This window comes from Phlebotomus argentipes, unplaced genomic scaffold, assembly GCF_947086385.1.
Source record: "Phlebotomus argentipes unplaced genomic scaffold, Phlebotomus argentipes genome assembly contig_15, whole genome shotgun sequence".
Lineage (NCBI taxonomy): Eukaryota > Metazoa > Arthropoda > Insecta > Diptera > Psychodidae > Phlebotomus > Phlebotomus argentipes.
This window is the reverse complement of record NW_026776181.1, coordinates 10,496,790-10,518,934: the sequence shown is the minus strand read 5'-3', so window position 1 is coordinate 10,518,934 and position 22,145 is coordinate 10,496,790. Positions and strand designations below refer to the sequence as shown.

Below are 22,145 nucleotides of genomic sequence, written 5' to 3'. Positions count from 1 at the left end.
TTCAAATTCCTGACAAATAGACGCAGTTCCACATCCACGAATGATATGCCCAAACTCTATGGAATACAAGATATTAAATAAATACGCGCATTGATATGAGAATCTCTTCATTGAGATATTAACCATCCATTTGGGTGAAGCAATGATCCTGGCCTTCTTCGCACGATCGTATCAGTAGAGACTCATCCCTGAGAGTAGCACAGTTGGGTTCTTCACTGGAGTGGCAAGTGAGGCAGGATCCTGACCCCTGCGCATTAGTCACAACAATCAGGGTGAGCAAAGTAGCCAGAAAAATCACTCCCTTCCTTGCCATTCTTTTGCACTACACAGACCTGGGAGACAACTGCGGTGGTACTAATTGCAAACTATGAGGAACCAGGGAATTTATCTATTCAGATAAAATCAAGTTTAACACTTGATGAGTGTGCGCCAATTAATAATGTGTCCGCGGGGTTATTCATTTTCCAATATGTGTTTGATAAGTGGCAGCAAATAGGGACGGGGAGCCTCAACTACCGACAATGGATTTTCTCGTGTGTAACAACATGTAACTATGCGCATAAGCTTTGCATGCTTTTGAGTTCATCGCCCCATAAGCTTACTCTGTGAAATACGAAAGAGTTCAATTTGAATAAAGCACCATCAATTAATAATTTCTTTACTAACTCAGTAGAAAGTGTAATACTATTATAAGTTCATAAAACAAGATGTTTTTATTTTGAAAATCTTCACGCGGAAAAAACTGAAATCATCATTTACGATGATCAAAATTATACTACGGACTTAAAGGCACTGCTTTAGTTTAATATAACATTTATTCTCTGAAGCAATTTACAACTTCATGTTTAATTGAGGACCTTTGCTACAACGGCAATCAGAAGCATAGCTCCAAACGAGATGGCCTCAATAGCCGAAGCTCCTGCCCATCTGTTGCATCCATTGTCTTCGCAGTATTGACAAGACTCGTTGTCATCGTCCTTGCACTCGGCCAACGAGCTATCGCTGAGGTCCTTAGCACAACCTCTCGTCACCAAACCGTCATCATCAACAAGCAAATAGCAGCCTCGTTTTTCGTAACTTTCATCGCCTCCTGCTTCGCACTGTGTGGAGCTGTACTCGTCTGGTTCTGGACCACAATTCTCCTCTCCTTCAACATCACTCTTGCACCTGAGACATTCCTGACGCGCGAATGTAGCTGTATTGCAGCCATTTTGAGAGCATGTTGTGCAGGAACTGGAGTCTGGGCACTGATTAGGATTATCAAGTGTGCAACCGCGATTGGCACCGCTGCTGGTTTGGGCCCTGAAGCAGGACTCCGTGGAACCCAGCCATACTTGGTTTGTGCATGGCTGTGCAGAATTGCTGCCGAAGCCCCAGAGACAAGCTGGGTCTGTTGCGGAACACTTCACGCAGGATAGAGTAGGATTGCTCCTGCCAGCCTGGGAATTGCAACCAGCACCACTGCATGTTACACAACTGCCTCCGGCAGAATTGCAGTGAGTGTTGCCATTGGTAGAGTCACTACGGCATCCACGGTGCATCTCCTGGTTGGCAGCAACACTGTAGCATTGGTCATTCGGAGTGTAGGTGGAGCAGAGCTGCAAAGTGTCGCTGCCCGAGCCCAAGCTCCCGGCGCAGGTGTCTGATCCTGAACATTGATGACACCGAGCGCGATCCGCGGGGAAAACGGCTCCGTTACAATAGCCATCAGGGCAGATCTGACAAGTACTGCCGCTGCAAATAGGGAATTGACTAGAGTAGGCAGAGGCGCAGCCTCTGAGTGTTTCGCCGTTGCTACCTGAAAATGCGATTATATAAGATTAGAAAGAATTGTGGAATGTGAAGAAAACATCATACCAATTGCAACAATACAGGAATCCATGTAGTCTGAGCATGTCGCTTGATTTGCCGTGTCTTGTGCGTTATAGCAAGAAGCTCCATTGTTAGCAGAATTACAACTGTAGCATCGCTGGAAGTCAACTGAAACGACAAGAGACCATATATTGATTTCTCGGATCTTAAAATGTTATTGAATTACAAGCTAAATAGTGACAATAAAATCCGCGTGAGATCCGGTAATTTGACATTGAATCGATTGATCGGCTGATTTGTTTTATTGATTAAACTCCCCAATTTACTTTTCGCTTCACTGCTAATGATGGCTATTGACAGTGTTCAGGTATTCGTGATAGCAAAATGTTATCTTATCATTGCTATAGATTGTGCTATGGAACTTAATGAAAATATTTGACGATGCTTGTGGCCAATTTATGGGCAATGAGGAAATGATTACGCACCTTTTTCGTTGCAATTGTTGCCATCGCAGAGTTTGCACTGAGCTCCGCGCTGGCAAAGAGTGATTTCACCACTCACGAGTTCTCCAGCACAGCCACGAACGACAATACCATCTGATAAGTAGAAGAAATGTATTTTGAACCTTGTTGGAGATTTCAAATATAATTTTGCAGCATCTTACCAACTTGGGAACGGAAACAGCCAAGTAGAGTGCCGATGGGACACTGCTTGGTCTCAATGGTTCCTGTCATGGTGGCACATCCAGGATTCAGTTCAGAGTCGCACGAGTAGCAAGTTTCTGTGATAGTTATCTCCTCAGTATTGCAATTGGCTCCATCGCAGACTTTGCAACGTCCTCCAGGGGAGTTGGAGCATTCCGTACTAATAGCCTGGGGAGTACTTGGATCGTACAGGCATCCGCGCTGAATATTGCCGTTGTCATAGATGTAAGAATAGCATTGTTCGGTGCGACCCAAGAGAACATCACCGAAGCAAGCTTCTCCGGGAGTGGAGTCCTGATTTTCGGAACAACCAGCTCCTGTGCACTTGACACAGGAATGAGTGGCCGGAGTCTTAATGGCTTGAGTATTGCATCCCTCGCCTTCGCACTTAACGCATCTGTCTTGGCCGGATTCGTGCTGTGTGCAAACGGATTTGGCTGTGGATGAGCTGGGATCCGAATAGCATCCACGGTGGGTCACTTCTTCGTCAGTCACGACGGTGAAGCACTGATCGTTGACGTTGTACATTTCACAAACTTCAAGATTGGTGTTATCCGTAATGTCAGCACAGTTAGCTCCTGAGCACTTATGGCACTTAAGACGGTCAGTAGGCAGGACATCGTTGTTGCAATTGGGTCCATCGCACTGCATGCAAGGATTACCAGAAGTGCAGGAGATTGTTCCAGAACAGCCACGTTGGGTGTATCCATTGGCTAATAATATCAGGATTGATTATGACATCATCGAAATTCGGATCTATGTATTCACTTACAAATTCTGGAGATACAGATAGCAGAGGATGATGAGCATTCTTGGCTGTACTGGGTCAGGGCTTGTGGATCAGCAACAGTTGCACAATTGGGATCATTACTAGAATCGCATGTGATACATGTCTTAGGAGCTGAAATGAGATATGAAAACCGTGGGAAGTAAGTCATAAATCTATTTCAAGAAAGAAAAACAACACATGATAAGATAGCATTGTTCATGAAGGACACTTACGCCTCCCGTTGCAACCATTAGCATCGCAGAGAGTGCAGCTGCTTACTTGGGGGTTGCTGCAATAAGTGACTTCGTCGGGATGAAGCTGTGATACACATCCTCTCATTGTCACACCATCTACAAGGAGTGGATCCAAAATTATCTTATGTAATAAGCCATTGAGTTGCAAAATAGACCACAAAATTTCGATAATCTAATCAAGTCGTCAAAAGCACTCAAGATCAAGTTATTCAACTGTCACTGAAATTTACAATTGAGATGATAAAAGTGGCTCACCAGTTGTAGCTGTGAAGCATCCCACTTGATCTATGGTTCCTCCAGGGCACTCCTGAGCCTCATACCATCCATCCAGGGTGTCGCAATTAGGATCGTCGTGACCGTCACATGAGAAGCAAGTGTGATAAGCGTAGTTCTCGTAGTTGCAAAGATTGTAGGCGCACAAGGTGCAAGTCTCAGGGTTAGCTTCGCAGAGTTCACGATAGTTTGTCTCCCCAACGAATTCGTCATCGAGACATCCTCGGGACACTCTGTTGTTGTTGCCGATGTAGCTGTAGCAGTACTCAGTGCGTCCAAGGATGACATCATAGTAGCAGGGCAAGCCAAAGTCCTCAGGCTGTTTGTAGCGGCAAGAAGTATCTCCGTCGCATTTCATGCAGTTTAATTGAGACGGTGCCTTAGCCGCTTGATTGTTGCAACCAGCTGCAGTGCAGGTTACACAGAAGCCTTGTTCGTCGAGTCTGGTGCACTCTTGTCTTCCTACGTCGGTAGTTGGTTCTGAGGCGCAGCCGCGGTATGTGAGTAAGAGATTTTCATCAACGACAACACTGTAGCAGGAATCATTTTCAACATAGCGCTCGCAGACTGTTAGGTAATCGTTGTTCGTAACTTCCGCGCATTCAGCTCCCGCGCACTTGTGACATTGTGCTCTGTTCAGAGGGAAGATGCCAGCATTGCAATTGTTGGCACCGCAAGATTCACACAGTTCGCCAGAGCAAATTCCTCCGAAGTCATCAGCAAGACATCCTCTTACCGTCCTTTCTCCGTTGATTGCACTGACGCAAGAGTCTGTGGCTGTAGTGCAGGTCTTGGTAGGCAGAGGTGTAATCGCAAGCGTTGCACATGACGGGTCTGTTGCCGAATCGCAACTATGACATGTTCTCTGACCTAAGATAAATAGATTGTTTAATAGGAGTACTCTTGCAGTCTAGTCTTAGGACATAACGCACCATGAACTAGACTAATTCCACAAATCACTAAGATTACAACGTTTAGTAACTTCTTCTCCATGGCTCTGCCGTACCTTCCACACCGCTGGAAGATCCGAAAGAAACTGAGGAGAATTCACTGAAAATCAACCTTAACTTCTCTCGCTAGTCCACTAGATACAAGGGACAAGTGCCAGAGATATGCAAGAATAATTGATTTCGAGTGGGTTGATTATCAAACTTTATTGCCTATTCGATTATTTATTGACTCATTCGAGGGGCGCAAACATTGGATGTCCGAATAGGTAAAATTTTTCTAAATATCTTTATGGCACAAGTCCACTCTCTATCGGACAGCACTTAACTGATCAAAAGATCGTTAGGGATCAGTCTTGTGAAATGACAAATTCTTTGAAAGCATGGAAAAAATTTAATTGATTGTATCACATACTTTTTATTTAATTTGTACTTTTCTTTATAATAAATATGATGAATTTGTGGTATGTCATAAATTTTACCGCCTGACCTACAAAGTGTTTATGTAATACGCTGCGCGTCACGAAATTATATGATACTTGTTTCTTGAATTTTTTCTGATCAACATCAATTTACAGTATCAGTTCATGAAAAAACTTAAAGTATTTAGTTTTCACATAGTTTAAGTCCATTTCTGTTCAAATGATATTTTTTACTTATTTGTGATCTATTTGATTAACAAAGGTGCAGTAAAATAATAGGACAGTTTCAATAGTCTGTACCTACATATTTGTACACTTTTGCACCAGGAAATGGGTGAAATATCTCAAGAAATTACAGGCTAAATGATATTGAGAAGCGATACCCGCACTTCAATAAAATGATCATAAAGTTATTCAGTATTTTTGCACAATACAATAGGAAAAACTCGCATTTGCGCATTTTGTCTCATGTGTTTGTATTTAGTTTCCAATGAGTCATCATATTTGTAGAAAATCCCCTTTTGTCAAATAGAGTGAAAACATCTCGCAGCGATAGTGAATGAAAATGTGAGTCTCTTATCGCTTCCCGCAAAATTCTGCAGAGCCATATCAATTTGATTGATGATCCTCTATATGAAGAGTGAGAGAGAGAGAGAGAGATAGAGATAGAAAATATATCGGGAGAAATGTGTTCTTTTCAATATTTATTCCCATACAAAAAACCACTTGTGAACTTTTGAAATTGATAAGGTTTTACAATAGTCGGAAAAGCATAATTGAAGAAAGCAGAATAAGCAAAAAGAATGGGTGTTGAATAGCAGCTTTTGCAGGAGCTGGTCCGATGTTGCAACCTTGTTCCAAGCAAACATTGCAGAAATGATCATCACTCTGGCAACTGACAATGTCTTCGGAGCTAAGATCTCTCATACATCCTCGAATGACAATATCGTTGGGCTTTCTCATGGTGTAGCATCCTCTTAATTGGAAAGTTTGGTGATCTCCCGAACACTGTCTAGGTTCCAGACCTGCAGTTTCTTCCGCACAGGACTCCTGGCCGTTAGCATCGCTACGACAATGTATACACTCCTGTCTATTGATGGCAACACTGTTGCAGTTGTTGCTTTGACAGTGGTTGCACTCATGATCGGTAGGACATGGAGCAGATCCAAGTGAGCATCCTCTAACTACGTCACCATTTTCACGTACACCAGTGTAGCATCCTTCAACCTCTCCCATCCAGACATCTTCTTCGCATGATTCCCCACTCGTCACCGGGAATCCCCAGCTGCAAGCTTCGTCATACTGACAAGAGACGCAAGAGAGTGCTGGGGGTCTTGACGCCGGGCGGAAGTTGCAACCAGCCTGAATGCAGCTCTCGCAAATGTCCGATTCTTGGCAATAGGCCACGTTTGCATCAGCATCACTGAGGCATCCGCGAACAGCTTGACGATCTCTGAGAACTGAGTAACACTGATCGTCCTGCCAGAAGATCTTGCAAGGCATCAAATACTCAGTAGTTTCCGTACTGTTTCTATTGCATCCTTCTCCGGAATCGCACTGATGACACGTTGCCCTCCAGATGGGATAAATGTTGCTGTTGCAAAAATTAGCAGTGCATGCCAATCTCATGCTTGGTAGAGGATTATGCATGGAATCAATCTCATTTGTACACCCTCTAAGTGTAATTCTGTAGACATCCTGGATCATTTGCACACATGAATCCATGTAATCGTGACAAATAACAGCAGAACTTGTATTGTTCTGAACCCTGAGGCAATCAGAATCCACATCGGAGTTGCAGTTGTAGCATTCCTGGAAATTCACCTTTGAATTACAGCCATCAGTGTTGCAAATTTTGCAAACTTCGCCGACGTGACAATCTTCTAAGATCGGAGTGCCTTGTAACTCCGATACACACCCTCTGGCAACGTTGTTATCTGCAAAAGTAAGAAGTTAAGTATGGAGTGGCTACAATCTAAGAGTATTAAATCACCCACTTAATTCACGACGATAACATCCAGTAGCGTAATAGGGCCCGGGTAGGCACATTTGGAGTGGATGTTCGTTCAACAGTGTTCTGCAATCGGGATCTTCCGACTCGTCGCATACGACACACATGATCTCTGACAGGGCATTTGTATTGCATCCTGATGTGGAGCAAATCTGGCAATTTTCACTGGTTTCACTGCACTCTTGTTTATACTCAGCAGGAGTGGATGGATCAAGGAGGCATCCTCGTGCCATTCGGCCATCTCCTAGTCTGTAAGAGTAGCATTCATCGTTTCGGCCGAAAACAACGTCGTGGGAACAGGGTTGAGAGTTTGTCTCCTCAGGTGAACTGCAGTAGGAATCTGCTTCTGTGCACTGAACGCAAGACAGAGTGCTTGGAGCGGACTGATCTTGACTGTTGCAACCACTTGTTTCGCAGTCCAAGCAGTAGTTATCTGCCTTAGAGCACCCTTGTTTCGCTGCAGTGTCATCAGCGTCAGAAGTACAACCTCTGAAGGTAGTCATTGTTCCTGTAAATTTAACTTAGGGTCAGAATCGGCATAATTGATCTGGTTTTATTACCTTGGTTTTCCTCCACAGCCATAAAACATTTGCCATTTTCTTGATAGTCTCGACAAGGTCTAGCAGGATGTGCTGTTTCTGCGTTTTCACAATCCACACATTGATAGCACTCTATTCTTTCTGATGGATACATTCGATTATTGCAGTTGTTCCCCAAACAAAGAACACATAGATCATCTGTAGCCAAACAGGGAGCCATGACTGTAGTATGACATCCTCTCACAGTGTATCTGCCCTCATCTGCAATTGGAATGAGCAAAGATAACTTTTTGCAATTTTTTTTTATTTGAAAATACTGACCAATAAAAGTGGCACACTCATTGTCATTTTCACATAGAGTCGAAAATGAAGAGATGTCTTCCAATGTTGCACACCCAGGATCATTTCTCGAGTCGCAGACAATGCAATTGATTTGTCCTAATGAAAAATTACCAGTTTTAATAAAAGTCATTCAAATCACCACAAACTAACTCTATTACCATAAGCAAGAGAGAATAGTGTTTCGAAACACAGAAGTAGGTAAAGAATGTTTCGACCCATTTATTATCGCACTTTTATTTAGTAATAGGTTTACTTTGATAATAGGAATATTGATTACTTATGGCACTTGATTTTTTGCGACTTGTGAAACAGACGAAGGTTCACTGCTGACTGGAAGATGAGAATTGATGTTGGTTGGGAAATATGCGTGAAATCACTGGATTATTTACAACCAGTTATATCAACCGTCTAGATATTTGGAGAAAAATCAAGCGAAAAATCCACAAGCTGATAAACTGCAATCGTACGGCAACAAGTGACTTATTCACCGACCAAAGTTAAAATACGTGTAATAGGTAGATTTCCGATAAAGATTACCCCGCTTCGTAGAAAAGGCAGGGTTCAGCAATGTGAAAGAACGTGAGCTCGTGAGTATCACTTCTGCTTTTATTAGTTGTTTACATATCTGCAAATAGTCATTAATGTTAAAATAATGATCATCATATAAATTGATCGTGAAACATTAGCATTAGAAGGTGCTCGACGATTGTTGCATGCATTATCTGAGCATGTGATGCAGAAATCGTTGCATCCATCTGAGCAATTCCAGTAAAAATCCTCATAACTAAGATCCCTTTTGCATCCACGAATGACAACACCGTCTGGTTGTCGCATTGTATAACATCCTCGTTGTAAATACTCCTGGTAATCTCCCGAACACTCCTTGAATGGCAAGCCTTGTGCAGAATCTGCACAAGATTCCTGTCCAGGAATATCGCTTCGACAGTGAATGCACTGTTGTTTCTCCACCGCTATTGCATTACATCTGTCCGTGTGGCAATGATTACATTCATAGTCTGATGAGCAAGGGTAGTGAGTGCTAAGGGAACATCCTCTCGTTACAGTACTAAATAAGCTCCGTCCAGTGTAACATCCTTCTACTTCTCCCATCCAGACATCTTCTTCACATTGATTCACGAATAAATTGGGATCAGCAAATCCCCAGCTACAGATTGGATTATGATAACACATAACACATTTGAGTTCAGCCGGCCTACTTGCTGGCCGAAAGTTGCAGCCGGTTTCTATGCAAGTTTCACATGTATCAGAAGTTTGGCAAAGGTCAACATTTACATCAGCATCACTGATACATCCGCGAACAGCTTGACGATCTCTGAGAACTGAGTAGCAATAATCGTCTTGAAAGAAGATCTTGCAAGGCATCAAATACTCAAAGGTTTCCGTGCTGTTTCTATTGCATTCTTCTCCGGAATCGCACTGATGACACGTTGCCCTCCAGATAGGATAAATGTTGTTGTTGCAAAAATTAGCAGTGCATGCCAATCTCATGTTTGATAGAGGAGTGTGCGAAGCATCAACTTCATTTGTACATCCTCTGATTGTGAGTCTAGTTTGATCCTCAATTATTTGAACACATGAATCCATGTAATCATCACAGATTCGATTAGGTCTGGTGCCATTCTGAACCCTGAGGCAATCATTTTCTGTGCCAGAATTGCAGTCGTAACATCGTTGAAAGTCAACTAAAAATTCAAAGAGAAGTGGTATATAGTATATATCTGCATTGGTGGATTTGTTTAATGTACCTTTGGAGTTGCATCCATTTTCCTCGCAAATCTTGCAAGTAACGCCAGTTTCACATTCTTCCAAGAGAGGTGTTCCAACCAGACTCGACACACATCCCCTAATCACGTTGTTATCTAAAAGAAAAGTATTTGAGAAAAGGCTTTTTTCTGTTAAATTCCTTTATTACTCACTTGCTTCATATCGATAGCACCCATTAGTAGTAACGTCCGATTCGGGAGGACAAAGTTGAGCTTCATGCGCAGTTGCGAGCAATCTGCAGTCAGGATCTTGTGATTCATCACATACAATACATTCTGATTGTCCTGTTAATATGATTAGTGATTTTTAATGCTCGGTTAAAATTCTGCAAACACAGTTTATTACCATGAACAACGAGGAACAATTTTATGAAGAACAGAAGGAAGAAGCAAAGGTAGTTCATTTTTCTGAACTTCTGAATGAAATGAAGGTTTGTCGACTACTGAGAGATTAAGAAAAGTATTCATTTGGGGGGAATCAATAAAAATAAAACTCAATATCAAATGTCTAGTGTCTTGGCAAAAGTTCACCTGATAAGATGATACCGAGTGTAATCAAAATTTATGACACAGCTATCTCTTGATTTGCAGAACGTACACTCAAAAAAATTTATTTTTCTTTTAAAGAAATTTCAATGCTGTTACAAGGAATAGTAATAGAGTATAGAGCGGATGCAGAATATTTGCATTGGCAGGAGCTGGACCAATGTTGCAATCCTGACCAAGACAGGTAATACAAATGGGATTATCATGTTCGTAACATGTTGTGTAGAAATCCTCGTGACTGAGATCTCTTCTGCAACCACGAATGACGATTCCATTCGGTTTTCGCATGGTATAGCATCCTCTCTCGTAAAATGACTGCTGATCTCCTGAACATTCGCTTGTTTGCAGACCTTGAGCTTCTTCAGCGCAACTCTCCTGACCCGAAGCATTGCTGCGGCAGCGAATGCATCTTTGTCTCGTAATTGCCACATTATTGCATAAACTGTCATGGCATTTCAAACAGGAGTAATTCTCAGGACATGAATAATCAGATGCATGATGGTGGGAACATCCTCGCATAACATTGTTGTTGGGGCCAAGACCGGTCTGGCACGATTCAACTTCTCCCATCCAGACATCTCCTTGACAACTAGTAAGGAACACAGTGGAAGTAGGAAATCCCCAAGTACAGTGTGCCAAATTCTGGCACCTAATGCATTGAAGACTACCTGGTCTACTTGCCGGGCGGAAATTACATCCAGATTCTGTGCAAATCTCGCATGTTTCAGAATTTTGGCAAAATGCCACGTTTGCATCAGCATCTTTTATGCATCCACGAACAGCTTGGCGATCTCTGAGGACTGAGTAACACTGATCTTCCTGCCAAAAGATCTTACAAGGCATCAAATACTGAGTGGTTTCCGTGCCATTTCTATTGCATTCTTCTCCGGAATCGCACTGATGGCACGTTGCCCTCCAGACAGGAAAGATATTGGTGTTACATAAGTTAGCTGGGCATGTTAGTCTCAGATGATCCATAGCAGTGTGCATAGCATCGATTTCCAGTGTGCATCCACGAATTGTGAGTCTTGTGTGTTCCTGAATTATATTCACACAAGAATCCATATAGTCATGACACACTGTAACAGGCCTGGTATCATTCTGAACCCTGAGACAATCATAATCTAAGCCAGAATTGCAACTGTAGCAGCGTTGGAAGTCAACTACAATTATAATCATGGGTGTAAAAATGAATTCAGAAGTGACTCAAAGTAAACTCACCTTTAGAATTGCATGAACTAGTGTGGCATATTTTACAAATGACACCTGCTTGACAATCTTGCAAACGTGGAGTTCCAACCAAACTCGACACACATCCTCTAATCACGTTGTTATCTGAAAATGGGGAAATATAACATGAACTGTTTCTTAGAAGTCTCTCTCTCGCTGACTTGATTCGTATCTGTAGCATCCAGTAGCATCGACAGGTCCAGGTTGACAAACTACGGGCTGATGATGATTGTTAAGGTATCTGCAATCTGGATTCTGCGACTCATCACAAACTATACATTGTATTTCTTGACTTGAAGTGAAAAGACACAATGAATTCAGGCCCAAAATGAGCAAATAAAGATGATTTTTATTCATTTTTGGAGGACTGAACTCGATAAAGACTTGCTTTAGACTGAATTTGTCAGGTAATTTCAGGGTAAAAAAGCTGAAAATCGAGTCTGAAGATTTATCAAAACTCAGTTTTTTGATAAGAAATCATAAACACGTATTAAAGTTTTAAGAGAATTTGCGATTTCTGTGTCGTCTCAAATTCCTCAAAGGAGAATATCTTTTCGCTTTATGTAAGGTGAATACGTTGATACAATTCAGGAATTATAGGAGAAAGTTCATTATCATCAATATGTTCATATCTACAGACTATGTGTTTTTTTAGTGATAAGAATAAATTTGAGACGTTGCAGGTTGAACAGTGTTCAATGCGGTGATGTGATTTTGCTGATTTCCTATTTTTCCTTCAGCCAAACTGCATGGGTCTATTTGAGCAAGGTATTCAGAGCAGAGCGAATTGATTATCTGTAAACTATATAACGGAGAGCGTCGAAGAATTTGCTTCTCTAAATGTCGGTAATAAATGTAACATATGTGCAAATTCAGACTTAAGAATCATTTAAATATCTGACTTGAATGGCAAAATTTCAGTACGAAAGACAGAATGTGATCAATTTTCCACCGCATATCAATATCACTTCATAAAGCCAATATTTTATCATTCGTCATTTTGGGAACACGAATTTGCCATTGATGTGATTAATGAAAGTATAAACTAATCACACATTCAAAGGTTTCCTCGAAAAATCAGCGAAGTGTGTTTCAAGAGGATTAATTTATCGTTTTAAATTTCTTGACCATTTCCTGTGAAAAAAGTTGATAACATTCAATTCTGAAGAAGGACCGAAAGTTCCTTTATCAGTAAGTTAATCACTTTTTTATTGCCTGTTTCTATGTTTAGTCGAGACGCATTTTTCATATAGTGTTAATGGGGGCGCCTGGTTATTGTTCAACTTTGGAGAACATGATGAAAAAAGAGAGTATCAATTGTGAAAGAACATACAAGTAAAATCCCCTGAAACCTTTCCAAGAAATTGCGAATAATCCAATGGAAACTCATTATCACAAGACGAACTCTGATTCATCGCAAAGGATTAATAAAAGTGTTAGGAAATATTTTCACACTGATAAAGTTAAGATTTCAGGGGATTTTTGATAAAGGTGACTTTAAGCTCAAGCTAAATAAGTCACGAATTTCCCCAGACATTAAAAGATTTCACGTTTTGTGACTCCAATCAATAAATTTATTAACGCCCAATTTATGAGAAGTGTGAGTATGAGAGTGAAGGATGCAGTGCAGTGAGCTCCACTTGACTTAATAAATAGGAGACCAATCGTGTAATCTCATATGTACATGCTATTCTTAGAGCTTACAAAATACATAGCTAAATATATATGGTTCATAATTGGCAATTAAACTCTAACGAGCTACCTAGCGTCTCACAAAGAGCTTAATGAAGTCGCACTACGATGAAAAGTGCCGCGATGAGCGTCAAGATGGACAAGGTGAACCTCGAGCCACTGTTGCAACCGTCGCTGTCGCAAACTCTGCAATTATTTCCGGTGACACCCAAGAAGCCACACGTCTCGTCGCCCAAATATACCGTGCATCCTCGCTCTGTTTGGCGGTTTCCACCTAAGAATGAGTGCAAAGTTAGAGTTTGCGTTGCGTTCGTCTGGTTTTGATACTCACCAACATCTCTGTGGGCTATGAAACAGCGGAATTGCTGGTTGGCGGGGTCTGGCTCAGGATCGTTGTAAGCCACGGCATTGCGGCGCTTCCTGTAGAGTCCCTGGGGAACATCTGCGGGTGTTGGCTGGAGGGTGGTCGTTGTCGGAATCCCATTGATCGGGGGAAGTGTAGGATCTTCTCCCGGGGGAAGAGCCTCAGTCGGAGGAGTCAAGGTGGGTGGTTCAGTGGTTGCTGGTGGGCCATCAGGCGGAGGAGTGATTGGAGGAGTAACCGGAGGTTCCTGTCCTGGTGGCTGAAAGATATTGTCAGCAGTGCACAAATGTCTTTGCGCAGCACCCGTGTCGAAGGGATCGTTGCAGTTCTGGCAAATGAAGCAGTGTCGCTGGGAGTATCCTGAATCAAGAGTAAAGAATCAACACTGATATTCCGAGGATCGGTCACTAAATTTACACACCTTGAGCCACGAAAATGGCTAGAATAATCACAATCACCTTCATTTTTCACTCGAATCTGATCACTTCCAACACGTGGTGTTTCCAAAAGAGACAAGGCGAGTGTTGAGTCGTGATTTCGCACTGGGCTTTTATACCTTTTCACTCTGGTTATGATAACAGGGAGAATTGGTGGAGTTGCTAGATAAATAATCACCAGGTCGTGTTGCTGTCTATCTCATTTGGGCACACACAGCCTATAATGAATTGGAAATGGAATATTTTCACCTGGCGTTGTCCCTTATCTCGACTGACCGAACTAAAGCACTCTCCTGACGCACTCTCGCCAGATTTTGTGCCCGTAATCATGTTTGTCATCAAACTCTCTTAACCCATGAAATGGGAGTGAAAAGAAAAATTACACAATATTACTGAGAATGAGTTGAGGCTAGAAAATCATGATCTAGAATCAAAGCTAATGATGAATGGGTCAAAAACTGTGCCAGAACTCTAGCCAGAATCGTATTTTTGGCCACGTATTATGGACTATATTCAACTGAATTTTATGGGTTAATGCAATGAGTCACAATGTAATTTTCCCCTTTTGCCATCACATCTTGCGACATATGAGAAAAATGACGTGGGAAAGAGGAAAACGGATATTCAAGTTGTTATTCTTCGGTTTATTGTTGAAAATCATAAAGTCATACATGTTCTAGCATTTTACAAATGTTCTTGTTGACATTATTTCTACAATTTCTTTATTTCCTCATCTCGCGGGAATGCTTATGGCTTGGCGGGGTGTGAGTGTTGAAAACGAAAAATTGCTCTCTTGATGCCAATAAAGATATTTCTCTTGACAAAAATTAGTCGCGCGCATTGGCGATATGATAAATTAATTTTAGCTCCTAAAAAGGGGGATCAAAAGTCCAATACAAGACACTTTACAATCTACGTCCAAATTTTTTTGTCAAACCTTATATGCTAAATTTTATTCGCTAAGATTTCCAAGTAACTCTGAAGTGTTTATTCTTTAGTACAATATGTTCATATGCCAGTACATAGATGAATACATAAGAATAAGATTTATACACTCAAGTTATCTCATCAATATTTTTTTTATATGTTTATTGACACCAATGTAATTAATGTGTGTATTAATACGCTTACAAACTCCATTAACTTTATTTACCTCATTTACCTTAACTAAATATATTTTGGTGTTATTTGTTAAAGAGAGAGAGTCACATGAAATTATGGTTATACAGTTATATATTCTTATGATGAACCTACAAAAGAAGGTGTCGTCTTACAAATCAGCTTCGCTATCACTACAAATTAAAGCATCTCCTTCCAACTCCTCGGTGAGAATAAATACCATCTTAATTGATTCGTCACGAAAAATTCACTCGTTTCCTTGCGATTACATTAACAAGTAAACATTCCAAATTGTAAATACCGGTTTACAAATTGAAGGCAAAATGTGGATGCATTCGACGGCAATAATTTTATAGCTGTGTGCAGTGGATCAATTTATCACCATTCACACTTCAAGTCCCTCCAATTTACTATTGATGATTGCACGGCACAAAACATCTGGAAACGTCATTGCAGAGATGCTGATAAGACCTATCAAAAAAATACTCGCGAATTAGTTAATATTCCGTGCGAATGATTGCTTCACATTCACCCATAATCACTCGAGGATACTCGAACTTTGGTCAAAATATGAGTATTTTCGCGATGTCGTAATGAATGAACAGATAAACGTAATCTAAAACTGTCGAAATAAACTTGATTCATCGAATAAATGCGTGGATGTGATATATGAGTCAAATCGAGGATATTTTATTTGTGTTTGGCATTATTTCTTAAGGACAATTTTAGTACAATGGCGAAATTTGGCTTCAAAAACTCATTATAGAATTTGTGTGTTATGCACAAGTTTATCCTGACAAAAACAAGGGGTTTTATGAAGCGATGTGGAAGCAATTTCAGCGGAAATTCAATAAGTTTCGTATATGAAATGAATCGTCGGCTTTGTAAACAAGGGGTGGGATTTTTCAATGGGTCGATGATTGCAAAATAGGGACTCACTCTATAATCCCGTTTGATGAATTTGTTAACGTGTAGACATTTTGGTGTGAATCGTGATAAATTGTCACTGCTCTTCACCAATACAAATATTCAATTAACAATTAATCGATAATTACTATCCATATCTTTAATTATATTTAATCATTGGTGGTTCACTCATATCTCTCAGCACAAAAAAGACTCGTGATTAATGTCTACATACATGTTTGTCTCTTGCACGTCTTGACTAAACGTAAACTTTACTTCCAATGTGTCTTACTATTTTTAAATTAATGAGCCAAACACTCTCAACTCTGGGATTCTTTCAGAGACTATGGCGAAAATGTACTGTGCACAGCGAAGGATTCATATTTCAAATTGGGTTTTGGGTGGCAATTTGTTGGGTTATTGATGACAGGGAGTTGAGAATGTTTGTTCCTGGGCCAGCTCGCCTCTGGCTCTCTTCCTTCTTGCCACAATTAATCAGAACTTGAGACATGTGTTTTTCTCACTTTACCACAGATGCAGTCGGGTAGACACGATAATGGTCAGAATGACGCCCACTGGAGACCACATCTTGGCCATTCCCATAGCGCCGTTGCAATTGTCGCGGTTGCAAATGGAACAGTGCTCAATTCGGTAACCTCTGATCTGCTGATCCCTTATCTTGTCTTCAGCCACGCTACATGGGTTCGTCTGAGCGCCATCCAGTTGGCAGCTTCGCACAGTGATGCGATCGTTAGGGTCTCGTTCTAAGGAAGATGAAGGAGCTTATGAAGAACTGGATTTATAATTAACACAGTATAGAAGGATCGCAGAGCATTTTCGTGATGTAACACCTTTTTAACCTGACTTTCCTGAACAAATTCTAAATAATCTGATTATTTTGAAATTTTCAACAAACTTTTATTTTAATAGGTGAGGTTTCTAGTCAAGAAAAGCGCAATTTGGGGAGGATTTTCGGTGGAAATAGTGTGTAAATAAGTGAATCAACAATATATAACTACTTACCATTAACAACCGTAATTTTCTGACACAGCATAGCAACATTGTAGGAGCTTTGAGACAAGAATTCAATCCTTATGAGCTTCTGCAGCCAACTGCTGGCATTGGGATCCGTGGAGGAGAGAATTTGAGGAGTGCAGATCTGCAAGAGGCAAATCACCATCAATTTTCATGAAACTCTCGTCGCATATCAATATCACTTTGTCGCAGTCAATAATTTTTTATTGAACAAATCGGCAGTTAAAAAGAATTGTGGAGGTCGGACAGTATCAAAAATTCAACGATAACACGTCACTGACACCGATTTATCATTTGGGAACACGAATTTGCAATTGATATGATTGATAGTGGCGATGAAGAACTTTACCTCAGGCAAAATTGTATTCGATGAACTAACATCTGTACACTCCACGTTTTTCGATGAGTCACAATTGTAGCACTTAATTGCGAGAGCTTTTTATGGGAAGAAAAGAAGAGTTTTAAATTAAAATCATAGGACCCACGCTTAAAAAAAGACACTAACCGGATTTGGTGGACAGCAGAAAAATAGTGATTATTTGCAAAAGAATAATCTCCCGGTTTCTCATTGTTATTCTAAAAATAAATTCCTTGCAGATGAAAATTATTCTCTGAGATTCAAATGGAAAACCACTGAAATCAGCACTGCCAGTCGTATCCTTTCAACCGTCCTTTCGCACTCGAGTCCCGAAATCAACTGAAGCAGTCGAAAAACGTTTGGTTCTGACGAGAACCTTTCAGTGCTTGGCTGTTGAATTCCCAGCGGAAAATACCGACGAAGAAGCATCGCAAAACAGTACGACTTTTCCTGAGAGAAGCGGGGAAATATGTAGGGGAAAGTTTTATTTTTGCATCACTGTCGAAAGTGTACTTATACTGATTCCTACAATGTCGTACCCTTTCAATGCGCCGTCGATACTTTTCATCCGCATAAAATAAGTATTTTGCGAGAATAAGAGCATAAGGTCAAGTTTGTGTATTTCTATATCATAAATTTGAGTAAACAAACTGAATACATATAATATTGCACACAAAGTTGAATGTAAATGTCGAGCCATGAGAATCACTGTTTAAATACCTCTACTCATTATCTTTAACCACTTACTAAGCTGATAAGTTAACAAAATCATGATCTCTGCAGAGTTTCCATTCTGCCTGAGTGTAATGCAAGACAAATTCTAAATTGTAAATTGAAATAACTGACAATAAAAACCAGCCACACTGTTGCATACCATTCAAGGATTCTAGCATTGTAATGAGATTTCCTGAAATACCTAAAGTCCAAGTGTAGGCAAAGGTCATATGTCTATAAAAGAGCAAAATCTCGACCGTGGAAAGTGGTTTTGATGGCAAAGTTCGATCGCAGTGTAAAGGTGAAGAGCATGATATCGATTTTGATGTCCCTAAAGTTCATTGCAGAGGACATGATTGTGGGAGCAGAGTGACACCTAATCAATGAGTCCATGGCTCAGTATTTAAGGGAAAACTATGGAAAAGTCCCTTCCCAGAAGGACAACATGTGAAACAAGAAAAATCACAAATCACTGTGTATTCAGGATAAGTAAACCCAGAAACTCTTGCCAGAATTGCGATTCACATGATACTCAATGCACGTCGAAATAAATTCCGGCAATCCTTTTCTGATGATCTTCTGCGTTGCTGTTAAAATCTATAAAGTTAGACGCAATAGTCGTCCTTCAGCTGTAAATCTGTAAAAGCTTTTGTTTCTTGTTCAGCCATTCAAACCCTTGTGGCTAATGTACAAGAGCTGTGATTTCTCTGAGAATCAGTGTCAGAAAATCCTTGAGGGTGGCGATGATTAGTGCTGCCCTGGGGAGGGTTTTGGTCAAATGTTTATCATATTTCGTGTTCTCACTCACTATAGAAACCCCCCTGTGATGTCAATCAATACTTCGTGCCATCCAAAAGCCCCACAACCCAGCAATGTCACATCGGATATCTTCAGAGCACGAAAATCTGCCATTTAGCGCTCTTTGCTGTCCAATTCCACCCCCAACTATTGAAGTAATTCTGCATTCGAATCCTCCGGACTCTGAGTGGCGAATTGCGTTTAACAGCGAAGTATCTAAAAAGGCCATAGAGGAAGCATTCACCCCATTTCGCTACGGCATCCGCGCAGCCAGAGAGGGTGGCGAGAGGCGGCGTTATCCCCTCGTATTCAATCTGGCGCCACGGAGGCGACATTAAAAGATGTGTGACGTCAATGTGGCGCCCTGCATCTCGCCCGAAATCCGCCATCCTTGGCAAACTGGTCCACTTTCTTCGCAATATTCAGCGACCTGCTGAGACAAATAAAATCTCTCGTCCGAACTATTTGATGCACTTTGCTTCGACAGCTCATTAGCCATTGAACTTGTTGCTGGTATTTGCATCATGTAGATTTTTACAATTAGCAGAATGCAGGTCATCATCAGGTGTTAAATGAGAGATTCTGATCAAACAGTGGGCGTGATGGGTGTACTTAAGTGTTTAGTGAAAATTGTCGTTCTATTTTCGTAAAACAGTTTAATTAATTATTTTTAAGTCCATCACGAATGCTATTCCTCAACATTTCACTCGCTTCCGTCAGCGCCATGAGAAAAGTGCTCTTGTTTGTTGGTCGCCCGCGGAGTGTCTGAAAATGGATTGTGATTAGCTGAGGGGTTAAGAGCTTAGATAAGAACGCTGTCGTATGGGATTTGCATATCATTCCTTATCTAGAAAGTAAAGAAAAGAATTTTTAATTCCGTCACTAACTGCACTGACTTTAGTAACAAGCAAATGCTATTGGCCCCTTGATTATCATTTTAGTGACTGTATAAAACATGCATTTTTTGCTTTCCTCTTTCCTCTGCACTTCACCTGTTAAATGCCATTTTAATGGACACAACACGCCACCACCGTAGTAAAATGGGTGCAAATGTAAAAGTTCAAGAGCACATTCAATGCTGAATATCTATATATTTGTGACCGCCTCTTGACTTGATGAATTCCCTGCTTTGGCTAAGGGACAATCAATTCCACCCCACCGCGCAAATGAGTGCATTTCCGAGGAAAGAAATGGCTTTTGGCTGTAAGAAGTGAAAATGGAACTGTTGCATGATTGCTGGGTGTAGAATAACTTTCATTACATCTTACTCATTATCATCCTCGTGGGGCCAGTGCGTGAGTCAGGCTCATGTGACAACTCCTGATGAATTATCGATCATATTGACGGGTTATTAGCACTGCTGTATTGTGTATTTTACCCACTATCCAAAAGTGATTTACTCACAAATTCACACCACCATTTCGACCCAGGTAAATCCGATATCGGTTGACCACTTCACTGATAGTGGGTGGTTTTTGTCCGCCCCTTCATGAAGTCCTCGTGTGGAGCCAATTGAGGGCGTGAGGATTATTGGGGAGTGATTTTATGCTGTCAGAAAATTTCTTTGTGGGGTGTTTGTAAATGGGTCACGCGAAGGATATGAACTTGTACACAAAGAAACCTTCGCGGTCTTTATGGTCAGTTTTCTCCTGATTCAAGTGTTATTGCAGGAAATGGATTCGTCGGTGCGCATTTGAATTACTAGAGGAAAAGAACGTCATCATGAGACGCCAAATAGCTCCGTGACAGTTTGCCTTTTAGGGAAAATACAATTTACTCAGCCAGACACTACTTGCTCTTATCACACTTCCACGATTCATCTGGCAGCGAATGAAAATACAGAAATTAAAAAAAATTAGCACTCTTATTTGCCAACTTTTCCACTCACGAGCGATACTAAAAATTGCTTTCAAAGCTCTGTCTTTTATTTGTCTGATGGTCTGATGTCAATTATCGCTTTGCTGTCTTGGCATTTCCAACATAAAGCAGTTCAATTTTCTTCTAACTTGCTCGATTTTTCATTAAAATAGCTGGATAATCGTCCACAGCAAACAATTATTATGCAAAATGGATTTCTATGGGTGCAAAAAGTATTTACTATCTCATTCAAACAAATATTCTAATGATTTTATGGATGAAATCAGAAATTTCCGGATTAAATTGAACAAGAAATCTGTTCTTTGGGAATTTTGCCTCGCCTTTGCTGTCAAGCGGGAAAATTTGCAAAACAACAATCACATAAAAATGCTTTTGTCTCTCTATTTACTAGGTTTTCTCCCGAATGAGATTTTTGCACTCCTGTGGCTTTACGCAAGTAAATGCTTATCCATGAAACTGTGAAGTATATTGACATATTTTCTTTTAATTTGACTTCGCAAAGCAAATTTATATTGGCAACATTTTGTTGATCTTGCTAAATCTAGTGATCCAGTAGTATCCTGAAATTTCCATTGATTTGTAGTGGGGAATCGAAATGAGTGGGCAATTTATTTAAATGAGAAAGTAAATGAGTGATTAAGAAACGGTATAATCTAGCTGGAACTCATGGATGTTAACACTTGCAGGAATAACAGCTCAATTATCCGATATTTCAGTAGGAAGAGCGCAATTTAATGGATGGAGGTCGAAATTGAATGGGATTTTTGCATAATTTAATAATGAGACTTATTATAATCATAATGTTATGAAGCTGAGAAATATTTTAATAACATTTACCTTTTTATTTAACTATTGTGAATTTTCGCACAAAATTCTTAGCAAAATTTTAATGCAGAACATGATGGGAAATTCGTCGAAGTGTTAATAAAAACAACTTGTTTTGCGAATTCGCGATACGAGTATTTTATTTAAAAATTGTGCTGTGACATCAGTAAATATGTTCAATACCTCAGCGTGTTTTTCACTGTCAAGGCGTCTGTTTCAATAGGAACAGTATACATTTCCCCATTGTAAAACATCCATCTCCCATTCAAATATTGAGACACTTTCGATATGTGCACCGCGCGTCACTCAAGCAAACATCTGAGAGAATTGTACATTGCTGACAGTGGCAAAGTGTAATGATAGTAAATAGATTGTCGAGTGGGGCG

At 40.6% G+C, this 22,145-nt stretch overlaps 4 protein-coding genes across 4 annotated transcripts; all 4 read right to left on the bottom strand.

The window, feature by feature from the left end:
* Positions 1 to 825: 825 nt before the first annotated feature.
* On the bottom strand, positions 826 to 4,845 carry LOC132261605 (protein psiQ-like). The gene is made up of 8 exons (XM_059760492.1): positions 4,745 to 4,845; positions 3,795 to 4,682; positions 3,519 to 3,635; positions 3,289 to 3,417; positions 2,477 to 3,229; positions 2,298 to 2,408; positions 1,858 to 1,980; positions 826 to 1,798 (listed from the first exon to the last, which is right to left on the bottom strand). Exons 1-8 carry the CDS (start codon positions 4,803 to 4,805, stop codon positions 846 to 848), a joined length of 3,135 nt encoding a protein of 1,044 aa, XP_059616475.1. The 5' UTR covers positions 4,806 to 4,845; the 3' UTR covers positions 826 to 845.
* A 1,032-nt stretch (positions 4,846 to 5,877) lies between these two features.
* LOC132262218 (uncharacterized) lies at positions 5,878 to 7,255 on the bottom strand. Its single transcript, XM_059761405.1, has 2 exons — positions 7,179 to 7,255; positions 5,878 to 7,118 (listed from the first exon to the last, which is right to left on the bottom strand). The coding sequence occupies exons 1-2, from the start codon at positions 7,228 to 7,230 to the stop codon at positions 5,935 to 5,937; spliced, it is 1,236 nt and encodes a 411-aa protein (XP_059617388.1). The 5' UTR covers positions 7,231 to 7,255; the 3' UTR covers positions 5,878 to 5,934.
* Positions 7,256 to 13,200: 5,945 nt separating this feature from the next.
* Positions 13,201 to 14,212, bottom strand: LOC132262331 (protein eyes shut-like). Its single transcript, XM_059761580.1, has 3 exons — positions 14,111 to 14,212; positions 13,657 to 14,049; positions 13,201 to 13,599 (listed from the first exon to the last, which is right to left on the bottom strand). The coding sequence occupies exons 1-3, from the start codon at positions 14,151 to 14,153 to the stop codon at positions 13,415 to 13,417; spliced, it is 621 nt and encodes a 206-aa protein (XP_059617563.1). The 5' UTR covers positions 14,154 to 14,212; the 3' UTR covers positions 13,201 to 13,414.
* Positions 14,213 to 16,453: 2,241 nt separating this feature from the next.
* Positions 16,454 to 17,923, bottom strand: LOC132261676 (uncharacterized). Its single transcript, XM_059760589.1, has 4 exons — positions 17,692 to 17,923; positions 17,536 to 17,621; positions 17,175 to 17,310; positions 16,454 to 16,915 (listed from the first exon to the last, which is right to left on the bottom strand). The coding sequence occupies exons 1-4, from the start codon at positions 17,753 to 17,755 to the stop codon at positions 16,677 to 16,679; spliced, it is 525 nt and encodes a 174-aa protein (XP_059616572.1). The 5' UTR covers positions 17,756 to 17,923; the 3' UTR covers positions 16,454 to 16,676.
* Between the last annotated feature and the right edge of the window lie 4,222 nt (positions 17,924 to 22,145).

Coding starts and splice junctions, on each gene's coding strand:
- LOC132261605 (XM_059760492.1), bottom strand. CDS start 4,805: ATGGAGAAGAAGTTACTAAACGTTGTAATCTTAGTGATTTGTGGAATT. Junction 3,418..3,518: donor TAATGGTTGCAACGGGAGGC/GTAAGTGTCCTT, acceptor ATCTCATTTCAG/CTCCTAAGACATGTATCACA. Junction 1,799..1,857: donor TTCCTGTATTGTTGCAATTG/GTATGATGTTTT, acceptor TCGCATTTTCAG/GTAGCAACGGCGAAACACTC.
- LOC132262218 (XM_059761405.1), bottom strand. CDS start 7,230: ATGTGCCTACCCGGGCCCTATTACGCTACTGGATGTTATCGTCGTGAA. Junction 7,119..7,178: donor ATGTTATCGTCGTGAATTAA/GTGGGTGATTTA, acceptor TTACTTTTGCAG/ATAACAACGTTGCCAGAGGG.
- LOC132262331 (XM_059761580.1), bottom strand. CDS start 14,153: ATGAAGGTGATTGTGATTATTCTAGCCATTTTCGTGGCTCAAG. Junction 14,050..14,110: donor AGCCATTTTCGTGGCTCAAG/GTGTGTAAATTT, acceptor CTCTTGATTCAG/GATACTCCCAGCGACACTGC. Junction 13,600..13,656: donor CATAGCCCACAGAGATGTTG/GTGAGTATCAAA, acceptor ACTCATTCTTAG/GTGGAAACCGCCAAACAGAG.
- LOC132261676 (XM_059760589.1), bottom strand. CDS start 17,755: ATGAGAAACCGGGAGATTATTCTTTTGCAAATAATCACTATTTTTCTG. Junction 17,311..17,535: donor CGAATACAATTTTGCCTGAG/GTAAAGTTCTTC, acceptor TGCCTCTTGCAG/ATCTGCACTCCTCAAATTCT. Junction 16,916..17,174: donor GAAAATTACGGTTGTTAATG/GTAAGTAGTTAT, acceptor CATCTTCCTTAG/AACGAGACCCTAACGATCGC.